The sequence below is a fragment of the Agelaius phoeniceus genome, chromosome 1 (assembly GCF_051311805.1).
Source record: "Agelaius phoeniceus isolate bAgePho1 chromosome 1, bAgePho1.hap1, whole genome shotgun sequence".
Taxonomy (NCBI): Eukaryota; Metazoa; Chordata; class Aves; order Passeriformes; family Icteridae; genus Agelaius; species Agelaius phoeniceus.
The window spans coordinates 141,848,095-141,870,519 of NC_135265.1; the positions used below are offsets into that span (position 1 = coordinate 141,848,095).

The 22,425-nt window shown below is 38.7% G+C and overlaps 1 protein-coding gene across 1 annotated transcript in view; it reads right to left on the minus strand.

Annotated features, from left to right (window-relative positions):
• Positions 1-2,579: 2,579 nt before the first annotated feature.
• Positions 2,580-22,425, minus strand: part of MRPL13 (mitochondrial ribosomal protein L13) — a 28,867-nt gene continuing 9,021 nt past the window's right edge. Inside the window, exons 5-7 of the mRNA XM_054640338.2 lie at positions 17,866-17,952; positions 17,419-17,540; positions 2,580-2,887 (exon numbers count right to left, since the gene is read on the minus strand). Of these exons, the coding sequence (XP_054496313.1) occupies positions 2,863-2,887; positions 17,419-17,540; positions 17,866-17,952 (234 nt within the window). The 3' untranslated portion in view covers positions 2,580-2,862. The remainder of the gene's footprint in view (positions 2,888-17,418; positions 17,541-17,865; positions 17,953-22,425) is intronic.

Consider the following 22,425-nt stretch of genomic DNA (forward strand, 5'->3'; position numbering starts at 1 on the left):
CCCAACCACTTGAGCACAGAGCAATTAATCATCTACAAACAAAGTAAGTTAGAAAGAGACTCAATAAACACCTTTGAACAACACTGGAGACTGAGCAAGATTTAGCTCAAGAATGGCCATTTATGACAGCATAGGTTTGGAAGACTTGTTCTTCAGCCCTGTACAGACATGAAGAGGCAGTTCTGTACATCTCAGGACCATCCTCCTGCTCATCCCTGACTGGAAGCAGATCTAGTCATATTTTACAGTAAAGAAAAGCCTGTCAGGTTTGGCCTCTGACCACTGCCAGCAGCTCCCTTAGCTCATCAGGAAGAAGATGAGTGGGTCCCTTTACTGTGTAATCTCCAATTATCTCACCTAGAATTCAGCCTCATTAGTAGCATACATGATTTGCACATGTGACTAGCAGGCTCTGGCTGGGGGCTGGATACCCTCCTAGGTTCTTTCTCTTTTCCCATTACTTCTTTCACCTGACTCCACCCATTTTCTTGGGGGAAGGTGATAAAAGTTGATAGAATGTGAGTTGATTGTCATTTCGTTACCTGCACTTGCATTTAAAATAGAAGGTAGAAAAGTATAATGTAGTTTATGGACTTTATTTTTCAGCAGCTTAACCCCACTTGACAGAACATTGAGGCTCCACATGAGAATGGCTCTCTTGGCCACAAGCAGGTACCACAGCCTGGCACATGCAACTGATACTCAGAAGTATTATTAAAACTAAATAAATAATGCCTGGGGTCACAGGGTAATTTTAATTTCCCTGCTGCCCTACTGGCTGTCAACACCCATGTTAATTTACCCCAAGTGCAAACTCCCTCTGCCCCTCCCTGGTCAGCTCACTCAGATCCATGTTCTACTGACACAGCTCAGAGTTCTGCTTGAGATATGCTGACCTGCAGGTCCCATGGAAGTGACTGAGAAGGTCACTGATGGAAAAAATCAGCTTTTCTTTCAAGCAATTCTGCCCATTTTGTCCTTGGAAGACTTTGAGTCTCCTGCTAACAGTGCACAATACATAAGTCATGACTGGCTGGCCTGCAACACTATATCCAAATCTCAGGTTCTTTTGGGACCACAGAGAATGACAGGGCAACACCAGGGACGTAGGGACACAGCATAATCAAACTGACCAAAATAAGGCAATTGGTGTTACCTATTCCATGGAACAGCCTGACCAAATCCCTGAGGGTGCTTGTGGTAAGCAGTTGATGTCAGCTGTGGGGTGCCAGTCCAACAGCTCCCACCCCAGTGTCCTCGGCTGGGGAGCAGCTGGAAGCAGCACAGCACCCCCAGCTCACAGGAATTTGGGTGCTCTGGGCCTGAGGGATCCCCTGTGTTGGACACCTGCACTGTCACTGCCACCTCCTCCTCACACCACACGATGTACATGGAGTGACCTAAACAAATGACTTGGGGAAAATAAAAAGGGCCACACTCATTCAAATTTTGTAACAATTTATATACTAAAGCACAAGCTTCAATTGCAGCAGTTAATTTATTTTAACCTTTTATTTACTGTGCCATTTACTGGCACCATGCTGACCAGAATGTTTCTGGTATCATTAATCGTACACAGTCATTTGCTGGACCTATCTTGGTAATAAAGAGTAACTAACTAGTTACTCTCTGCTCAACCCAATTATAAAAATACTATTCAGGAATTGCATGCTTTCCAAAAGAAGTAAGACCCATTCTGTCAGGATTTTCTCCAAAATCCAGTCTCTGAATAATCAGGAGTGTCTCCTATTTTTTCCAGACCACCTAAGAAAGTGAAACTGCTGACTGAAGGATTCAGCACATGCTGAACAGTTGATGCCACACAGATCTTACCAATAAACTGTGTACTGTGTCCTTTCACAGAAAAGAGCATTTACTGCAACCCAGGCCTTTCAAAAATACTTTCACTGGTTAATGCAGTGAACTAACTAACTTAGAAGTGAAGGCTGCACATCCACTAGGTGGGAATTTTTTCTGGGATAAGCCCATTTGAATGTCAAAGAAAGGCCCATATACCAAACCATTATTTCATGTAATGAAATATGGTTATAAATAAACAACTGGTTTTCTTCCTGTATGATGCTAGTATGAAACAGATGTAGAACACTCAAATTCTCCTCACTAGACATTGTAAAATTTGGCACATAATGTACCAGCATTTCCTACTACACAGAAAACAACAGGTGCTTTACTTATCTACAGAACAGCTTTGGCTTGAGGGCTTTCAGAGCAGGAAAGCAGAAAGGAATTTCAGGGAAGTAGCTTGCAAAAGTGAAGTGAATTTTAAGACTTTTTTTGCATCGTTCAACACTTAAGTTTGGTTTCCTCATTTAGTTTCTATAATAAAAATGCTTCTCTGTTCTGCAATATGTTCCTTAAAGTAGGTAAGGAATGTTCCTGTGACTTGAATGAAAATTGAGGCTGAAGGGGAGAAAAAAGATAAAGTATCTCTCTGTTGATCTGCCTTTAATACCTGTTATTTCAACAAGCTCTTTAAGGAAATCTGTTCTACACTGGGTTGTAGGCAGTGAGCTACTTCATTGCAGTCCTCAATGCATTGTTTCTATGAGATGCAAGTACTCATTACAAAGGTATTAATTCTTTAATAACAGTATCAAATCAAATGTCATGAAAAAATACCAGATCATACAATGCAAAGTACAGATAACATTGACAAGATAATACCTAATCTTAGCTGTTTCAGATACAGTGATTTCTATAATCTTACCTAGTCAAATTTGCTAACAGCTGTCAGAAACACTCAGTATAGAAGGGCTGACTGAGCCACACAGATACTTCCATATTAGAAGAATTTTCTTTGAAGGAGGAGAGACACTCCTGATGGCAGTTCTTTCATTCTTATTACTTCTTTCGAAAATCTTTAGGTCTGTGGGGAAAAAAAAAAGTATTTTAAGAAATGCATGTTCACTGCAGTGGTTTTGCTTTAAGGCTGTAGCAGCAGCCTCATGTAGTTTTATTTCCTTACTCTGGTGAAGTTTTTTTTGACAAAGAAGAATATTTTCTGGATTACACAAACAAGACAGAACAAATTAAAGAAATTTAATAAGATCTCTAAGAATTTACAGACATCAGGACTAGTTGGTCACTCCTACTTTCCTAAGCAAAACAAAAAACCATCTTGAACTGAATGCAGTCTCACAGGGCTTTAAACACAGACACTGATTTGGCTCCACTTTTAACAACTGAATAATCCATGCATAAGATGGCAAGTTTTATTGAACAGCACAGTCCAACACAACACTACTAAAACAGTTAAAACCAATGATTTAAAAAAACCCCCTAACTTGAATCTCAGGAGCTCTGCAATCCCCTTTGCTTGGATGACAGATGTGGAAAACATTCAGATAGAAGCAGACTGTTGTTTGCAACCCTCTGTGATCTCCTATTCAGGCCCATCTCTTTCCCTGCCTGCCTGCCACACATCCACAGGCTGCAGGAACCACATTCTGCCTGAAACTGCTCAGCTCAGAGCAGCTTATGGCTTTCAGAATGCTGAGTTTGCAGACTGGATGCACATCTACATCCCCACCATGTCCTGCAGAGAGGCTGCACATCCTGGACTCTGCCCAGTCACTCCCAAACCCCCAGTGCAGGTCAATGTCCCTGAAGTGCCCAGATCATGCCTGGTGCCACCCAATGCAGGTCAGGGTCCCTGAGGTGCCCAGATCATGCCTGGTGCCACCCAATGCAGGTCAGGGGAGCTGCCCAGGACATGCCTGGTGTCACCCAGTGCAGGTCAGGGTCCCTGAGGTGCCCAGATCATGCCTGGTGTCACTCAGTGCAGGTCAGGGTCTCCCAGGTGCCCAGGACACACCCGGCCCCATCTCACACACAAATGCAGCCTGCAGGAACACAATGCTCCTCACTGCTCCTCTCATCTGAGAATCAAAGCAGCTTGGGGAACTCACAGGACTCAACAAGACAAGTATTAACACAGGTTTTAGAGACATCTAAAGGAATACAGGGCCAGATTTGCCATAAAGTTGAATGAAGAATTCTGGCATACAGGAAAACTTGCAAACCACTACAGTAACCAAGTTAAATTTCCAAAGGTGGTACATTTTTATCTGTAATTCAGCTCAATAATGGAAATGAAAAGCAGACAGCAATGGAAGCAGACAGCAATGGAAGCAGACAGCTTAAAGACAGAGTTCAGATGGCTGCAGAAATGCCACAAAGAAATCCAATACTTGTTTAGTCCTATGTTGCAGTTTCAGATTTTGCCAAGCAATAGTACTGCAAAGTGAAATCATCCACTCAACTCTTGTATGAGCCCATAGGTTCTCACATGAAGCAAGTCTGGAATTCAGTTTGTGTTATTTCAAGAGTAGCATATAAAATTGTGTGAATTTTACAGGACAACTATAAAGAAGAGCTGGTGTTCATGTTGGGATGAATCACAAAGCTGCTCTGTTCCCCATTTAAATAGCATATTGTGTATTAGGATTTGGACTTGTATCTTTTGTGCATGACAGAACTGCTGCAAGCACCATATATGCTGTTTACATATTTGCTTAATGTTGAACTTGAATGTACTCAATGTTTGATGGTTGGTGTGTGCTGGGAAGTCAAGGCACATTTCCTAGAATCCCAGACTTCAGTACTTGGAGATATGCATAGAATCAGAGAATGGTTTGGGTCAGAAGGGACCTTAAACATCCTCTGGCTCCAGCCTCTCTGCCAGTCCACATTTTGTTACTCAGATCCCACCCTGCATGCCAGAATAGGTATTTCATTATGTCAAACTGTTTGTAGAGTAGTAAGAGTATGGGATTTTGAAAAATTCTCAGCAGTGACTTAGAAGTTTTATCACTACATCCAACCTAGACAGGTGGACAGTGCTGAAGATTTTAGGCAACACAGCATGGCAAAGACATGCTTGTCTTGCAGCTTATAGTTATTACTCTTTCTTTTTAGAGACCAATCCATTCTCTTGTACACTGCTCAAAGGATTTAGCAGTTTTCTATGAATGGCTCCCTTAAAATTTCCATCTAGGGTTATGCTGGAGAGCTGCAGGTCTCACAGCACTCTGTTCTGGGGTGAAAATCTGTTTTCTTTTCTTGCTTGCTTGTAATCTGCATTTCAACTTTAATGCTCACTGTCTTAAAATTTAAATGCATAAAAATGCATCAAACACTGGACTCTTAGTTTGCAGTCTTATGAAGTTAATGAAGCTTAAAGACAGGATTTTCCACACTGAAACACTTGTGTGAACAAATACAAAAGTTTTTAAAGCCTTTTCTATTGCCACAGTAGGCTTTTTATGCCCACTAGTGCTTGGCTTTTGGACTGCTTTTGAAGAATTCTTGGCACCAGGAAAGCTAAGCCTTGGAAAACACTGCCTTTGGCAAAAGTGTTATAGGCATTTGGTCAGACGAAGAACATGAACCCACAAAAATGCTGTCTACTCAGAGAGAATTATGAACCACTTGTGAGCATCAATGGGTAACTGCTCATTGATAAGTGACACAAATCCATGTGAGAGTCTTCTTCTTTGATGGCAGTGCTTTTGCCTTTCCTCAGCAAAGGCCAGAGTTTATGCTCTTGAAACAAAGGAAATGCTATCTCCTAGAACAGACAGTTCAGAAATTCACCCAAAGGCAAGACTTCACATAGCTGCTTCTCCTCTGATCGTTATTTTTAAAGTAACATTCTTGGGGAAAAAAAGCTTTGCTGTATAGTGACAGGAGACTCCAAGACAAAGGGAAATGGGGGAATGTGGGAACCAATGTCTCTGCAATCTATGCTGAAACACAAACTATTATGGGTTCACGGAAAATATGCAATATTAGTCTGTGCAGCAGATGTCTGCCACCAAAATATGTAAAAAATATTTGTCTCACTAACACTTTTATACTCCACATAAAAAGTGTTAAGACGGTTCTGTGAGTTCTAGGCAAAATACTCAGCAAATTACATCAGTAACCCATTTGTTACAGGAGCCCTCTTGGTGCTTCTCTCTTAACAAATAATTTACCACTGAGTAAGAGGCACTGAAGAGCTGGTCCTAAACTCTGATTACAGCTTTTAAATCTGTTAAAGCTGCCCAGGGAGGTCATGGATGCCCTCTGAAGACACTCAAAACCCACCTGGATGCATTCCTTTGTAACCTGCTCTAGGGGACCTGCCTTGGCAGGAGGGTTGGACTGGATCATCGCCATAGGTCCCTGCCAAACTTCACAATTCTCTGATTCCATAAATTTTCCCAATTTTTATCCATACTCACAGCTATCAGAAGAGAAATACAGCTGATGTAAAATGCTGACAATTCACAGCCACTGAAACTTAGAGAACAGACAAACCTGCACCTTTGTCCAGCTCCTAGGATCAGCCTTTGTGATGGAAAACAAAAGGGTCTTAGTGGTCCCCACTGTAACTGGTAGACAATTCCCCAAACTCTGCAGAATTAATGTATTTCATATAAATGTTGTCTTTTGATAATGATGCCAGCCCTATACTCTGCAGTGTTGAAAAAAAAACAATGGACTGTGAGAGTTTTCTCATTCACAGGAAAACAGTAACTTCTTTGCTCTGTACTCCACTTCATGAAATAAGACTGAGGTCAAACTAAACCCTAGAACATGAAGAAGTTCTGCCTTTCTTTATGGACTTTAAAGATAACTTGAAGAGGCTTGTGTCCTTGGGCTAAAACTTGCCATTGTAAATTCTCTCTTCAGCGTCTCTGCGGATTTTGGAGTTACAGTTATGTTTTGAAAAGCACTGCAGAGTGTAGTGCTGGCATCTGTGTCATTAATTAATATTGAAATTTGGTGAACATACATGTGCTTCCCTAGCAACTCCAACCAACTCCAGCATACACGCACCCCCTTTTATGCAACCTTGCATAAAACAAGGTTGTCTTTAACCTAGGTCAGTTCTCTGATTCTCCATTCTGTTGCCACACAAGCAGAATGCAGAGGCAGGAAAACTGATGGATGATTCTTAAAACCGAGCCCTATTGCCAGAAAAAATGCTCACTAAGCTATGACCTCAGCCTCTGAGCATCTCAGATGGCAAACAGAAACTAACAGCACAAAAAGACCTACTTGCATATCTGCAACTATGATAGGACCCCCCACTTTACAGAATATTCAATCTTTTTTTTTCAGTGTGATGTGAAATATCCTCTTTCAAGGCTATTTTTTCTGTGAGGAAGGACAGGACAGAGACCCTCTGCAATAGTTAAATGTGTTCAACTCTCAACTCCTGGAGTGAATATTTATTTCAATCAATTCTGAATAGACTTGCTGCACAGCTCCATCTTTATTACATTCTTGTCAGCACATTCCAGCAATGATGTTTCCCTTTGCCTAGCAATGCTTTGTGGAGGTAAAACAGCCTCAGAAAAATAAAATAAAGGGGGTGTGTGTGTTACTCTATGAAGGCCAAATCTAAGTAATCACTAGTCTGTGTTATAGTGCAACTAACTTGATTTCAAAAATATACAGGACAACTTCACCATCTTATTTCTAGGCAAACAAGCTAAAACCTTGTAGCATCTTACAGCAGACAGGTTAGCATTAGTAACCTCAAAGAAACAATAAAGGTAAGGCTGCAGAGTTATATATACTGTCTATTCTAGATGTACAGCAGTTATTTTACAATCCAGACAATATTTAAAAAAAAAATTCTCTTCATTTTTAATGACTCAGAATACCTCTTCAAAACTATGTATTTTAATCCAAATGACTTTGTTTCTTAGAACTTCTAAATGCACTGGAATTAGCTGTAACAATATAATTTGTTGTCAACATTGCCCTCCCTTCTTCCAAAGGAAGGGACACACCTCCCTAGATTCTTCTATTAGGTGCTGCTGATTAACAGCATTTGATTACATGACCTTATCTTCTTTCAAGCTCAAAAACCCTGGATAGCCATCTCTTCACAAACAATCCCTACTCACATGCCTTTGCTGTTACACTGCATTGTCTGAGACTTTTCAAAACAAGTTTTATGGAGTCAAATCTCACGGTGCTGTTACAGTAATTTGTGTGCTTGCAAGCCTGTGTTAATGACTGCTAATGGTTTCAAACCTGCCATGCTGAGGAGTCACACAGTCAGTGCTGCACACCAAGTGACCTGTCAATACCTGCTCTTGACTCAGCAATGCACACCTGCTGTGGGAGCTCTGCCTCAAATTGCAATTTTCTCTTCACCTGCAGGCAATCATTTCACCATTGGAGCACATGACCCAGAGTTCCCTGGAATTTCTGCACTCTCAGCAGCAGTAACAAGGAGTGTTTAGAAAGCATTTATTTTTGCATCAGCACTGCAAAAGGTTGGTGCCCTAAGGCTAACTAATGTCACAGGCTAATACAGTGACTGAGATGAGAGACATGGTGCAAGAGTAAAATTTGAAGAGTATAAGCTTAGAATTCTGTTAAGATTTTACTGCTTCCATGAATAAGAGAAAGCACAGCAGATGCATGAAAACCACCTTAAAATAACCATCATGTATGAAAGGCACATCCATCTCTTCCATTCACAGTCTGTACAACACTTTGTATTACCTGCAAAACTGAATGTCTGGTAGGATTTCCGTTTGCATAGGTTATTCATCAAAAACAAAACAAAAAGTATTAGTCTTAACCAACAGTTATCAATATGTTTTAAGAGTAACTCACCCTAGAAGGTTTTAGGTCTGTGGCTACTATGTTAGCTTTTTATCCAGCAGCCTTTTTTCCCCCTTTCCCCCTATCCTGTTTCCTGAACAGCATAGTATTCCCCAAAAGGCTGAAGGAGACTTCAGCATGACTGTGTAGTTTTACAGAAGTTCTCCCTGACTTTCTTATACAAGTTTCAAGAATTTTAAGAAACAACATAGATAAAATCTCTCCAAACTTGGCTGAAAAACTAGAACAAAGAAATAATTGGTAATAAAGTACTTCTAACCTACTCCTAATTTTTAAAGTACTTAACAAGTGATATCCACTAGCTGGTAAAGGTCTTATTTAGGGGAGTTTATAAACAACACTATTTTGAATGGATGACAGACTGGGAAAGACCAATTAGTGAAAAGATTTTGTGCTCTGATCATGCCACTTGGTTACTAGCCCTCAGCCACTCTGTGCTGGCAGGCACACTCAATCTGCATTACTGTGATGCTCTTCTCCATAATTCTGGAAATTGCCATCACATGAATGTGGAATTATTGCTAACTGATGACAGTTGTCTGCTTACACAGAATGGTTCTATGGTTCATTTGTCATATCTGCTTATTAAGGGCAATAGATGGCTTTCAGCCTTTTCATCCAACAAAAGGTTCCAAATAATGGTTTTGTCTAAAATTAGCACACAATACACACAATATGAAATTTGTTGTCTATCTGGCACACATTTTAAAGTTATTTTATTAATAAACAGTGAAATTTTCAGTATTTAGTTTGTTTTTTTAATAGAAAAACTTCAACACATAGACAAAATTTACTGTAAATTCTGACACAAGAGGAATGTATGTATTTTTCAGGAACATTTTGCAAGTTGTGCCAAAGTCAATGCTATTAGGTAAGGGGACTATAGCTAAAGGGAATTTTTGAACACATTTCATCTTTTTCACTAACCACACTAGTAAATCAAAATTCAAGAATCAGACATTGCTATCATTCCCTGGAAAACCAAATTATGTGGTTATACTCAAACATCAACAGTTCAGTGCTGGGGTGGGGGGGAGAAGAATAATTCTTCTACTCAAGGTGTACCTATTATCCCATGCTAGCTCTATGCTCCTGGTAAAATAATCAGTGAAATAGCTAATGATATTTCAACTATCACAATTCACACTGTGGCCTATTCTAAACCCTCAATTCCTCTTCTTGGAGCACAAGAACTGTTTCCATGTTGGTGTTGTTCTCAAGCAGAATGCTGTCTTGCCTAAAAAGCACTTCTACAAGTATAACTTATTTTGCTTGGAGAACAAACTACAGTAACAGAAGCTGCATTTTGTAACAAGAGTAAGAAAATGTGATACTGCTATGACAGTGCAGCTATAGTGACTAATCCTTTTAAGCAGAAACAAAACTTAAGATGTATATTTTGTGGTTTTCAGCTGCAAATTGTTTGCTTTTTTCTGCATAAACCTAGCACTTGTTGTAATTTTTAAAAATGGTCCCTAAATCAAGTTATCTGATATGCATTTAGGTACTCTGAGTGAAATGAAGAATGGCTTATTAAAATTTAAAATAAAGTAGTTACAACCTCAGTTAAGAAAAATTGATCTAAGCTTCTTTAAACCTACTGTAATTCCCTGATTTTGACTTTGCTTATATGAATTCTGTCTGGAAATATATTTAAGATAAATCAATGGAATATACTCGTAAGCTTCATCTTGTTAAGATGATGCTTTTTGAAAACAGAAGGTTACTTTCTTAGTGATATATTCTGCTAAAAAACTATAGGACTGTATACAGAGCAGCACTGTACACTTGGCTTTGGACAAAGAATTACGTTATTCTTCAAATAAACAGAGAAATGGCTGAAGGAATAGTGAAATATTTTCCAGACTTACTGTCAGCCACAGAAGTGAAAAAAGGAAATCTAGACATTTATAAAAGAGTGATTAAAAATTAATCTAACTCTAATTTCATCTGGGCAAGTAGTTCAACAGTATCATATACAACTATTCTATTCCTTGTCAAATTTCCATTCATTTAGTTTCTACTCTCACATATGAGATAAACAGGTTTTAAGGGAAGGGGAAAGTAGCTTTGGAACTTTCTTTTTGGGAGCCTCTTCAGAAAGTTCAAGTAAAAGGGCCCAGTTACCCATTTATTATCTCTTCCCTTCAACTCTTGTTTTAGAAACAACCTAAGCTGCCCCCAGGTAAAGGCTATGAGAATCAGCAGCACTGATCTGTTTTAGGCATGCCAGAGAAAAGCCAGTAATTGAATTCAATAGGCTAAAAAATCTGACCGTGGATGTGTTGGATTTTTAAGATGACTGAATTACTGACCCTTCTTAATTAGTGTCCAGGTGCTGCCTGCAGCTAAAACCTAATGAAGAGGAGAGCAATTTTCTTCTTAAGTATCTGTGTGGCTTTTTGCACAGGAATTTAGATCCAGTTCTGGTAGTCTGAAATGTGGGACTTGGTTACCTCCAAATCTCTTCTTAAATGAACAAAAATCTGCTACACAAAATTCTGAGACATTTTATACCCTTACTAGTAAAAAAAACCCCAAAGTTACCAGTGATAGTTACTAGATTTGATTGGGGATTAATGATCTCCAGTTAGTTCATATAATTTCCACCAAGAGGCAAAAAGGCCACAGAAAATGAACTGCCAAAGGGATTCCTCAAAGAGTACATTGGAACAGAACTGGGCTGGATTGGCAGGATAGCTTTTTCCTGGTTTATACAGTTTATACAGTATTTTTGGAAAAAGTAAGACTGGCTGCAGTCTTTTACAGAAGTTTGTGTTGGCCAAGTCTTCTCTCAACACTACTGCATGCTAGGCCTGCTTTGTGAGAGAAGATGAGCACTCAGGTTGGAGGGGCAATACTTAGCTCAAGATAAAACCCAAGTATTACCTAGTGAGGCATAATATAAAACACAGTACAATTCCTAAGAAGCAGCAGACACATTCTACAACTGAACAGGAACTAAGAAAAAGACTGGAGAAATTTAATTTGGTACCAAATTTTTAAAGGCTAATAAAGAAACTTGAGATGGTTCTTACAAAAATGGCTCAAGACCTCACCATCTTTAGAGATGGCTTTATGACTTTCCCGCTGTTTTTCTCAAGGTAACTAGAGTGATCACTCTTTTCCTTTATTTTACTTCATTATAGGGAGAAAAAAAATCTTATAAATTTAGTAAAAAATGCAAGCTATAATTTGTAACACAGCAAATCACTGAAAATACTCCAAAGGTAATTTCTCTATGCAATATAATGTGGAGTGTCTTTTGGTGTTTGCTCCTCATGAAGTTATCTGAAGAAATTAACAGACAAAAATCCTAATAAAACCTGTTAGCATCTTGCACAAATAAAAGTACTGTTTAGAACATCCTTTCAGGCACATAACCAGGATATCTCTGGCTTCTTCTGCTGCTCAATTACTACATTCCAGAAATAATCTGTGTAACTAAAAACAGAAACTTGCACTAGAAATTGTAGAATGTGCAAGATAAGTACTGCTGCAGTTCTTCTAAGAAAACAGAAAAGGAAGCAGTGGCTGAAAGGATTTTTTAACCCAAAAGCTTTTCTGTTTACCAGTGCCCACAAATTTGTCTGCTGGAAACATCACAGGTGGCTTCTGGTTGCCTGAGTCTGGCAAGGCAAAACTGGGGAGGAACTGGAGTGACAGAATATATAAGAGGATTATCAGAGCCATCTGCAGTTCACAGGCATCCAATATGCTTGTGTTTCACCACCTACAAACTTCTGTCTGAGAACATTGTGATTTTCTGCTTTCAAAGCCACAGAGTGCTGCTGACGAACTTCCAGGAATCTGTGTGCCATGGCATGGAGATGACAAGCAGTGTCATCTGGGACCCTGCCTAAGCCATGCTGCTGGGCTGGAACAAAATCATGGCTTCAGACCATGCTCTGCAAGCCCCTGCCTCAAAGCACGATGTACAGATGGGGGCAGAAATCAGGAAAGTTACTCACAAATATAAACATTAAGAAGGTGTGTGGTTTTCAAAAAGCAAATTGCAGAGTTTACAATAGATCAAGTTTTGAAAACTTCAAAAGTGTGGAAGTTTCCCCAGGGACAAGCAAGCAGCTGTCTGGCCCGAGGGCAGCTCCTAGGAGGGCTGGCAGGGGACCAGGCACTCAGTCTGCACACCAGCACCAGCCCAAGCACACTCCATGCAATCAGACAGCTCTGCTTTCTTAAGGGAAACTCCCAGGAATGCATCCATCTCACTGGAACAACACAGGGCTGCTGTTCCATGTATCTGCTAACATTCTTATTTAAATACTTCTTGAAATACAATTTCCTGCCTTTAAAATTGTCTCAAAACACATATATACCCAGACAGTTAAACAACTTTCAAATGGTACATAACAGGAAAATTTGCCCATGAATCTAATGTATCCTTGCTTTCATGGAACAGAATTGTTTGCTTAGTCATATGTAACTGGTGAATTCTGTGATGATTTCTGTTTAAAACTCATTTAGAAGACATACAGTCTGAAATCTCAAACACACTTGAAATCAAAGTTTCATTCACAGTGCAAGATCAAACTCTGTCAAAGGAACTAGTTTTTGATCTTTTTTACCTTGAAATATGTCTGGAACAGACATAATTTACTTTCCTGTATCTACATGGTTTTCCATCCCACTTTCTTCAGACCTCTCCTTGCAGGATCTAAGTCAGAACCTCTGCACAAGTTAGAAAGTCAGTTGGCTCCAATTAGGAACAAAAGGAAAGAATGCTCGAGGAAAGCTTCTCTGACTGGGAATATCCTGACTTTTAATTCTCCCTTTCATGGAGCAGGATCCCTCTTGATGTCCTTTCATGGCGGAAGGAGAGGTGATGGGAATACTTGCCACTGAAAACCAAATGATTTGCTGTTTCCACACCTGTGCTTTTCTTAAAACTGCTTCTCTATTTTAGTGTCCCACTTGCATACTGTGTCCTTCTCTGTGGTGGGTCAGTCTCCAACTACCAGCAAAACAGCCTTTAAAGAACCCTCTATAGCAAGATTTTTCAACACAAAATACAGCAAAAATGTACAATAACATTAGCAGCACTGAGCAAGTTTTTCACATTCCAAATGAAAATTTACATTATTATTTCCAATTAGAGAGAAAAAGGGTATCTTCCTCCTGATATTAGTAAATTCTCATATAAATTCAGCTATTTACATTCATTCCCTATTATCTATTTTATGTCTGGCTTATATACAGTAAGGTACATTTCTTGAGTATAAGTTTTAATGTAAAACCTCGAAGATTAATTTTCTACTCATAATTGTGTTTATCTGTATTTATAGACTTACAATCTGTATTTATAGACTTACACACCTTTAATTAAGCTCTGCTTTTCATTAGATCTTTTCCCTTAAAGCATACAGGTATCTTAAAGGGCTAATATCAACAATTTTTTTTCTGTAGAAAGAAGCTGAACCACTAACACTGGCTCCCTCTCACTCCTCCCTTTTCTAATCACTCTCAGAGGCATTTCATTTAATTTTGAACATCTACTCTTTGGTAAATAGGTTGGTCACCAGGCTCAAAACCCCATGGAAGATAAATAATAATTAAAACCAAAAGTCACGTAAGACAGGAAGAATTACTAAAACCATATGAAGAAGAAGAAAAAAAAAGAGTTTAAAGCTTTTTTGTGTCCTTCATTTTCTGCTTCACTGTAAGGACTGCACATACTGCATGGAAGCTATCTATGGGTTCTGCAGAAGCTCACAGATCCAAGTCCACAATAAGGCTTTTTACATCAGTAATGCAGAATGTAGGGGACAAGAACAAGCTACTCATTTTAGCACTGTGTGTTCTCACCCAGATTTCTAACAGCCTAGTACAGAGTAACAAACAACAGCCCAAGGAAAAGCCCAACAGGACTAATAAGATTAGCAACCTGAGCACTGGGTCTTTTAAACACAGTTTACTAAAATATTAATCTATTTTACTATGTTTGTTTACTTTCCCCATATATAAAGAACCACAGAATAATTTACATCTGAAAGGACTCCACTCAAAGAGGAACTAACTTCACCATTACATCAGCTTGCTCAGGAACTGTGCAGTGAGTTCTGAGCACCTCCAGGGCTGGAGATTCCACAACCTCCCTGGGCAGCCTGGCAGCTGACAAGAATGAAATGACAAGGAACCCAAACAGAAAGTCAGTTTGGTATTCTGAGATACAAATATATCTCTGCAATATTTGTATTTCTACAAAGCACTCATGTTCCCTTTATGTTTTCTCTTCTGAAGTAATTTTTGTGTCATATAGTTGTTTTCTCAGTACATCTCAAATTATCAGATTTATGTAACAATATTTTAACCTAACTTCTCTTTGGTTTTTTGAACAAAGCTGTCCATTTTCTGACTTCTTTTTAAAAGAATATTTGTGCTATATGCCTCTAAAAAGAAGACTATGTAAATACTTTTATTTTTGTTCCTTCTCCAGTCTTTCACAGGAATACTGTAATAATGCCAACACTGCTTCTTCCATGGCTTCACACACTGAAAAAGCTCAGAACAGAGATTCTATTACTTCTGCATATTCATACACCCTTTCTTTTAATGTGTTTGGTGCAAAGCTGTCTATTCTCAGACACTCCAGCTGGCATTTTAATCAGAACAGTGTGAGTACATGGCTATGGCTCATTTTAAGTCCCCTTTTACAGACCTGTTCATATAAAATATAAAGATATTTTACTTTATATATACGAAATATAAAGATATTTAAATTATTTTAAATATACTTATATATCAAAAATATATTTCACATGAGAAAGTCATTTAACCAAATTTGCTCAATTTTTCATCTTTTATTTGCCAACTAAGCCCTCCCCCCCCACCCCAGCACTGAAATCTGAATGCCAGAGAATCAAAATACACTTTCTCATTCAGACAGGAAAAACATTACTATTTTTCCCATTACTTCATATTGGAAACTCTTCCCAAGATCAAAACTGGTAAAAAATTGAGCTGAAGGTTAAATTAAAATTTATCTGACACCAACAATGGCCTGGTTGCAGGCCAGGACAAGAAGCCAAAATTACACCAGTGATGAGCCCTGCAGTTAGTGGAGAGATGGAGGATAACCATCTACATTCTTCTCCCTCTGCGAGATCTCACCAGCTCCTGAGAGCATAAAATCAGGTGGGACAAAAGTCTGACACAGCAAGGGTTAGGTGTGTCTCCAAACCTTTAAATGTGGCTCTAGATGGAGTAGTTGGTTGAAGGGAAACTTCTGCCCCAGTCTCTACACTCAGAGCATTAAAATTGATCAAACTCCCATTTGTTTTCCCTACTCCTCCCAGAGCCCACTACCTCCACTTCTCCCTAGCATTCTCTCACTCATTTTACACCCAGTATTCTGTTCCTCTCAGGCCCACCTATTCCCTGGTTTTTCTCACCATAATACCCACTTAGCTCCCTAGCCCTCCCACAGGAGAAGCACTGAGCTGCAAGCCTCCAAATCTGCTAGATGATTTCCAAGGCAGTTGCACTCCCCAGCTCCCATAATTGGCAAGGAGTAATATTGTATACACAGAGTGCAGTTATCAGCAATCAATCCAGATGAGACTGCAGAGGAGAGAAAGATACAAAAAAGAGGATGCTTATTTTCTCTGTGCTTTGGATTCTTCCAGAGGGAATGTTCCAAGAAATTATGGGAGGGGAATTCTAACTGCAGCAGTGTTCTTACCAGCAGATTTTCCCCAAAGTTAATATGCTGACATGAAGATATTACAAAACTTAGTTTGACAGCAATGACTAAATTAGATGGCATCAAGTTTATTTGTCCTCTGCCACACACACACCTGCAAGTCAACACAACTAAGGTGGCCCAGTCCTAAGGAGATGAACTATGGTAGTATGTGGGGACCAAGAAATGCATTTTAAAAGCTCTGTCAGCACAACACTATTTCCTTTGACAATACAGATGCTCCCAATTAGTGAGTGCCAGCTCATCATTCAAACTAAATTATTGTGGAGAACCTGTATCAGTTTTCATACTAAACACAGTTACAGAGGACTATAGCACACCATATGACAGGGACAAGCTTATCAGCTTTACTGTAATGTACTGCAGAATTCTGGTCAATGGTGCAGAATCTAAACTTCTTCAGGGCTAAACCATAGAAACCTCATAGAAACCAGGAGGTCCCAGGAATTTCAGTTCCACTCAGTATTGAGGATAAAAGCAAATATACCAAGTTTTATCACTGACATAGGTTAGAAGAAGTCAAAACCAGTCTCCCTGTTTCAGCTCAGAAGAGGGTGTAATGTATTAGCTAGATTCTGTTTCCTTTAACAGACACTGTGACACAGACGTGCTTCCATTACACAGAATGGATGTACAGACATATTTTAGTACTATCTAAGGTGAGGAGACTAACAACAAGTGATTTTAATAAGCTTTTGAAAGTTTACAGACCTGAGTGGCATTTCCTTTGCTTATGGCTAACAGTTATGCATTATAGAGCACATCCAACTCAAACCAGGTAATGAAGGTTTTTACTTTCTTCATTTTGATGAAGCAAGGAGTTGAAAACATAACATTTTAAGTAAAACTTTTCTTATTAAAAAAAACCAAACCAGAAATAGAAAATTTTAGCAACGATTGTTCTTTGCTTTAATGACCTCATCTCTCAAAAAAAATAATTACCTAAAGAGAAGAATGACTACTTTTTTTCTTACTAATAATGTGGGAGCCTACATTATACATATTTAGTCAATGTGTCCTCTTAAAAGATCTAAGATACTTACGGAGTCCAAACCTTTGGAAAGGCAGCGATTTCTTCTGGTGTATATTCATCTAACCTCTTGGGGACTGCACGTGGCTGAGGAATCTCTTGTAGAAGGTTCTTCTCTATATCTTCTGGAATAACCTGAGACAGGTGAGAATAGTCCTAACTACTTGCCTGTTTAACAAACACCACCCCTGCCCACAAAGCCAGACCAAAATTTGTCAATAGTACTGCATTCTTCATGCTAAGTGTTTGACCTAAATACACCAATCTCATATGTCTTGAATCCCTGTGAAATAATATGGAAAACACCCCAACTACATATAAATATATATATATATATATATATAAAAGCAGTGTGATTTTGGTTTTAATTTACTTGCTTATGACATGGGTGCTATTGCTAACACTCACTCTTCACCTCTATATAACACAAGGATGAAAATGTAACTGCATGGCTACTCACATCTTCGGGGAACAGGTGTAGCCTCTGCATCAGAGTTCTTCTCTGAAGGTTTTTTGGAAGCATTCTATAAACAGCCAGTTTAACAATCTGGGGAAAGGTAACATAGTAACAATTAATCAGGGAGGTTACCCATAACATGAAATAGGTTAATTGTGTTTCCATCTGTCCACACCGTTCATCATTGAAGCTCTTCATAGTCATCTTTCAGCCTGAGGAATTCTGGCACCACATTCAGAAGGAGCTCTAGACTTAAATTTAAAAAAAAAGAAACACTTACTCCTTGTCATATAAACACTTATTTTAAGACTCATGTAGAAAATTTCAGCTTAGAAAGTTAAGAGCTATATTTTGCTTTTTTTGTGGATGACTGTGTATGATCTTCAAAGAATTGAGAAGCTTGTGGTAACTCTGTATTTTATTGCACATTTACATACACACATTGTTTAGGAAAAAAAAAGTGCTTAAACAAATTTCCCAAATTTCCAAGCAACCAGTTTAACAGTGTAATTTGATGTGTTTAAAACACTTTTATAATTAATGCTTTGTACCTTAAGCAAAGCTGACATACCAAAACACTGCATTACAAACTTACTATTTATATTTATAACCCTTGCTATTAGTTCCAGATGAACAATCTCACTTCTAAACATCAGGAACAAATAGAATTTGTACATCTACTCTAGATGATGCTCATTGTAAAGTAAACAAATTTCAACAGGATTTTCTCTTGGACTCTAGTAAAGATGCCTTTTATTTAAATACAAATCACATTGTTATGTACTTCATCCAGAAGGGGAACATTTGTAAATGTAAAACAACGCACACAACTATAGGAGAGAAAAAAGGCTTCATGAAGGACAGCAAAGCACTTAGAGCTAGACCTATGTGCAATTTTGTAAGTAAAATGTTTGCTCCAAGACACGTGGACATAAACTAGCTCCAAATCAAAAAGTATCCAGGCATGTTTAGTGCAGCACCAAGCTCAAGCCAATAAACCACACTGAAATGCAGGGCACTAAGCACAAAATTCGCAGGCACCTGGATATTTTCCAAAGTGTATTGAGCAAAACTACTTATTTTTATAAAATTAACTAAAGGGATTCAACTGAAATTTTAGAGACAGTCACCAAGTTCCCAGGTGGAACCACATTAAGATAAGATTTTCAGGTGTTATGCAGCCAGTACCTGCATAACACCAGCCAGTACCACCATAAATCTGTGGACAAATGCAATAAATCAAGACGGCAGGAGAAATACAGCAGGTCTTGCAGATTAATATACAGTTTTGATACCTTCTCTAATAAAAATTAATAAGCATGTATTAAAAATCAAAGATGAAAACTAACACTTTTTAGGATAAAAATTATTCATGCTTGTAGAACAAACTATAATTCATTTAGGTCAGTATACTATGTGTTCTGTGACTACAGGTCTTGATAAAAGGTCTGTTCCCATCTATTCTGTAAACCCCCTTTATATACTTGGAAGGCTCACAATAAGCTCTCCCCAGAGTCCTTTCCTCCCTAGGTTTAACAACTCCAACTTTTTCAATCTCTCCTCATAGGAGGGGTGTTCCATCCCTCCCATCATTTCTGTGGTCCTCCTCTGGACCTGCTCCAAGACATCCATGCCTTTCCTGTGCTGGGAGCCCCAGAGCTGGACATGGTGCTCCAGGTGGGGCCTCAGCAGAGTGGAGCCCAGGGGCAGAATCGCCTCCCCCACCCTGCTGCCCACGCTACTTTGAAAGCAGCCCAGGATTCTGATTTACTGCAAGGTCATTAGTCCAACTACAGAGCACAAGGCTGAACAGGGAGCCAGGACACAGAAGGTAGGGCTGGAAAAATTCCTTCATCTTAACTTCTGCCTCAAAGACTCTCCTCCAAGCCAAAATAAATCCAAGCCCAGCTACTGGAAAGACCAAGCTTAGATCCAACTTCTTGCCCAAAATTCTGCCTACAGCCACAACTCCACTTTCACTGCTGTGGTGTCAAGTCAAAAAAATCAGTAAAGCAGAAGCTTAAGTGAAGTTGTACAGATTGCTTTTGCACCTTGAATAAGGCTGTGCCACAGAAAAGGCAGATCCAACCAACAATACTTGCAAAATGTTAAGTAAGTAAGGGCTCTTCTGTTACCTGAACATGCTCAAGTTTTACTAAAAACAGACCAACCCTAAATAAAAAAGTATGGAATTGCAAATCTGCTACTGAACTCACACGAAACCCAAACCTGAAAACACATATCAGCACACGTTGTTTCTTTCAGGAATTAACAATAAAACGTCTTTTTTTACATGCCTGTAATACGCTTCTAATAAAAAACAAACCTTACTGCTTTCTATGTCATTATGCTTACTTCAAGCTATTAAAAAAGCAAGAGTTTAATATAACATGAAAGTTAAAAAACCTAGTGATTTCTGTGGAATCTCAGACTGGCAGAGGGCTCTACTCACACACAAGTCTCACTGCAACCTTGATCTCATTTTGAAATGAATTAGCACAGTTTAACAGTTTATTCAGTTATTCATGGGCTCTCACTGCCTCCTCCCCCACTACTTTATCTTTAGTACTGGCAATGTATAAAATTCCACATCCTCATAAATACTTACTTCTGAAGACCATGACACTTCCTCCATCAGGTAAAGACATCCACCAGAAATCCATCAGAAGTACACAGCCACCCCAGTGTTAGTATTTGGGGATTTTTACACTACTGGGATGCTGTCTGCCCCAGTTTTTTTTGAATTACAGAGTTCCCATTGGCTCTACTTGCAATTGTCATCTTGACTATTGCAATACCTTTTTTTCAGCTTGGCTTATTTATACACTCATAGCATAGACATGCTCTTAATAACACAGTTATATGACATTATTCTTTTAGTTTCCAATTTAAAGGGCTAATTGGAAGGAAATAAATCAGAAGGCAGCTCTATTAAAACTCTTGCACTTTCAGTCCCTAACAACATATTAATACATTTTATGAGTACAAATAAATTAAAATGCATTTATTTGAAACACTGTGAGTCCTAAACATTATAATTTTTGTGACAAACTTTGGCTTATGTGCAACTAGTAGATGATGTCTGGTGGAGACAAGTTCTGAGAAAGATTCTTTGCCAGATAAAACATACTTTAAAGATGGAAATCAACAGAGCAATACCACTCCTAGTACTGAGAAGCACAAAATAATTGGCTGAATTTCCAGAAGAAAGTCTACCCTAACAGCTGAATTAAGTCCAATAATCAACAGGAAGCAACTCTAGAACATGGGAAGGACACAGTGCTCCAGAGAAAACAAAGTGATTAATTACAAGGCATACCAAAATAACCCTAGAAGAATTTCAAGAGATACAGCAGTTACTTGGAGGTACAGTTTGATACCACATCTTCCTTTTGCCAGTCCATGGTTTTCAGTTCTGTATACAATATTGTTTTCACCCACACCTTATAAAACACAACACAAAGAACTTTCTACCTCTGACAGTTGTACAAGTAGTACAACTTGTACAAGCAAGAGTGAATTTACTCAATACTGCCATAAAAATCATTTGGTCACAGACAAATTAAACTTCCATGCACATGGATGTCATTTGGCTTTCCACTGCTGCTTTCACTTAACAAAAATGTGGAAGTTTAATGTTTTCTTTAAATTATTAACTTCCTCAAAAATAAGGAATGGATGAAGACTTTTTAATACAAGCATTTATTTTTGTGTACTATGAAGAGAATGACCAAGTCAGCTCCAAGACTTACTCAGATCACCTAGAGGTTTCAAGACAGCATGTTCTCCTCCCCATGCAAAACTAATTTGTGTGCCTACTAATCCAGTCTTTTAAGTTTTGTTCTACTTAATTAAAAAACATTACTCCCCTCTAATAGAAAATGCTACTACTTCTAGTGTTTCAGAACTGACTTCTAGCATGTACATATTATTCTATCAACTATCCCTTACTAATGCAAAGAAAATAAGTTCTCAAATAGCAACAGCAAGATTTAACTGTGCTTTCTGTCTGAGCTTTTCTTCAAAAGGCCATTATTAGGCAGATATAATGGCAAGTCTTTACGTGCAAGTAGTTGCTAAAGGGAACTGGAAAAGGGAACTGTTCAAAAGGAAAATTAGAACATTTTAAACCCCTTCACATCAGTGCCAGCAGCTGAACAAACCAAAACCTGGACACCCCTGGAGGCACCCTCCCAGCACATTTCCACTGAGCTACCCTGCTTCACTTAATGATCTTCCCTAGCAGGTAACATTCACTCTGAACAATTATTGCCCATTATTTCTCTGTCACAAGCAATACAGCCTCTGAATACTGCAAAGGTCAATCCTCTCACTGAGCATTTGGTCTTAACCAAATGTAATTTCTTCTTTTTCTTTTCTGGGGTCAAGTTACTCATGCAGCTGAGTTTGCCTACCTTTCATATCACAAATCAAAGAAAAATTAATTGAAAACTTTGTCCTCACAGGATTACTATCTACTTCTGTAGATTAGATCTGACAACATTATTTTGGAGGCATTTAAATGAAAAGTCTTAAGATTTTTCCAGGATTTTTTTTCAAGTA